This window comes from Nicotiana attenuata, chromosome 5 (genome assembly GCF_001879085.1).
Source record: "Nicotiana attenuata strain UT chromosome 5, NIATTr2, whole genome shotgun sequence".
NCBI classification, from domain to species: Eukaryota; Viridiplantae; Streptophyta; class Magnoliopsida; order Solanales; family Solanaceae; genus Nicotiana; species Nicotiana attenuata.
The window spans coordinates 48,461,746-48,464,069 of NC_031993.1; the positions used below are offsets into that span (position 1 = coordinate 48,461,746).

Below are 2,324 nucleotides of genomic sequence, written 5' to 3' on the forward strand. Positions count from 1 at the left end.
TTTTTTTAAAAAAGGTTCTCGTCTTGATGTTTGTTTTTCTTTGTGCGAATGACAAAATTAAATGTTAGGAGTAACTTATTTCTATTTTTAGGCAAATAGTGAATCACGAACTGTTTGGTCGTACATGATCTTTAATTAGTTCGCCATATCTCAGCTAAATTAAGTACATTAATTAGCTTATGTTACTTGTGCCAGGCTCTTTTTAGTGTAACTATTTTTTTGAGGGGCTTTCTAAAAACATATTACAGGTTCAATGTGAACATTCGTTCCTTAACTAAGAAGTTTAAGGAAATTGGATGATGTAGCCTTATATTGCGATCTCAAAGAAAAACTCAAAAACGTCGCAGTTCAAGGAACTAGTGACGAGAAAGCAAAACAATGAGACTTGAACAAGCCTTTTCATACTCATCACCTGCTTGTTATCTCATTAATCATTTAGTATAGATGGATTAAAAAGATAGCTTTTTCAGCAAACAACACAAAATGATTAGTTATAATCAAAGCATTCAACAAGAAAATATTAAAAACACTAAAGTAAACACCTTTCTTCATGTCTAAATTCTGGTAATCATCCTTGAATTTAGCTTAGTCATAGTTTGTAGTATAAGCGTCATACTGGCTTCCAATTCATCAATTGGATTAAAATCATTAGCTGAGCTGTTATTTCCGAGTCATCGATCACCTAACAAGAAGCAAGCGTGCACATAAAACAGACTCTTATAAATAGTCCTCAAGTAATTTCCTACAATATTATTCATATGCAATATTCTTTAAAGATGACTCGTGTGGAAAAGAACCAACAACAAGAAATAGCATGTGAAGAGATTTTAGAGAATGTTTGGGCAAACTTCATATCCAAGAATAATGTAGCTAATGAAAAGGCTCAAAGGGAGACCAATGAATTATGTCCTAAAAAATGGGAAGAACTACCAAGTCTTGAAAGATTGCCAAGCTTAGGAAGATGGATATCAATGGGAGCTGACACTTGGGAAGAGTTTCTTAATGGAATTCTTCCTCCTAATGACAAAATACATTCAAATGATGAATCAACAAGCAAAAATGAAGATGTGAAAGTAGAGAAGAAGAAGATGGTAATTACTACAAGACATTATAGAGGGGTAAGAAGGAGGCCATGGGGAAAATACGCGGCGGAGATAAGGGATTCATCAAGAAAAGGAGCTAGGGTTTGGCTAGGGACATTTAATACTGCTGAAGAAGCAGCCATGGCTTATGATAAAGCAGCTTTGAGAATAAGAGGTCCTAAGGCCTACTTAAACTTCCCCCTTGAAACTGTAGCTCAAGCCATGGGATTATCCTTTCCTGAACAAGAATGGACTTTCCCATCATCAGTTTCACAAATTGGAGGTGCATATCTTGGCTGGGATGATCAGTCTATTTCTAATTCAAGAAAAAGGGTGTCCAGAGATTGGAGCATGTATGAAGATTTAGATGTAATTAATCAATTACCTATGGAAAAGAGAATTATGAGAAGCTGGGAGGAAGATCTTGATCAGAGTGACTTAGAAATTCTAGAGTTTGAGGATCTTGGGAGTGATTATTTGGACAGTTTATTATCCTCTTTGTGATTGAATAATAAAATTATAAGTTTTAGATACATAATTAGGGAAGATAGGGGCATACGGCACCTAGCTAAGAGAAAATTATATTCTTGGATATTATGTATAGGAATTATTGGATGATTCATACTTTGTTTATACAAATTTATATGCCGCCTCTTTATGTCATGAAAATTGAGTGGCAAAATTCTAACTTTTGCATGTTATCTATTTATCGTCTTAGTTGCACAATTAGCAAACGACGAAAGCTGGAAAAGTTTCTGATCACAATAATTTCGGCGGCAAACTAAAAGTGATATTTGGCATAGTAGTTTTGCATCTCTATTTCCTCCTTTAAAGAAAAAGAAAAAACAAAAAGGAAAACGCTGTTCTTGCACTGGACTATTCACGGTCAATAAGAGGAGTTTTAAAATAAAGGAGTAAGGATTGACTGCTTATGTAGTCTTTCCTTCCCATTTCTTTTATCTCACAGAAATAAAACTAAGGGTGTGTTTGGTATGACCGAAAATATTTTCTAATTTTCTCATGTTTGATTGACTTAAATATTTTGGAAATCATTTTTCTTATCAACTCATTTTTCAAATGTTTTTCTTATCAAGTGAAGGGAAAATATTTTCCAAAACTCCTTATCAACCTTCCCCATCCTATTCCTCCCTCACCAACCCACCCCACACCCACCACCCTCCCACCTCCTCTCCAAAAAGGATTTTTTTTTTTAAATTTAGTTTTTTTTCCCGTCACCACCCA

General features: G+C 34.5%; 1 protein-coding gene across 1 annotated transcript; it reads left to right on the forward strand.

Annotated features, from left to right (window-relative positions):
* LOC109226389 (ethylene-responsive transcription factor ERF091-like) lies at positions 239-1,745 on the forward strand. Its single transcript, XM_019391167.1, has one exon. The coding sequence runs from the start codon at positions 759-761 to the stop codon at positions 1,584-1,586; it is 828 nt and encodes a 275-aa protein (XP_019246712.1). The 5' UTR covers positions 239-758; the 3' UTR covers positions 1,587-1,745.

Coding starts and splice junctions, on each gene's coding strand:
- LOC109226389 (XM_019391167.1), top strand. CDS start 759: ATGCAATATTCTTTAAAGATGACTCGTGTGGAAAAGAACCAACAACAA.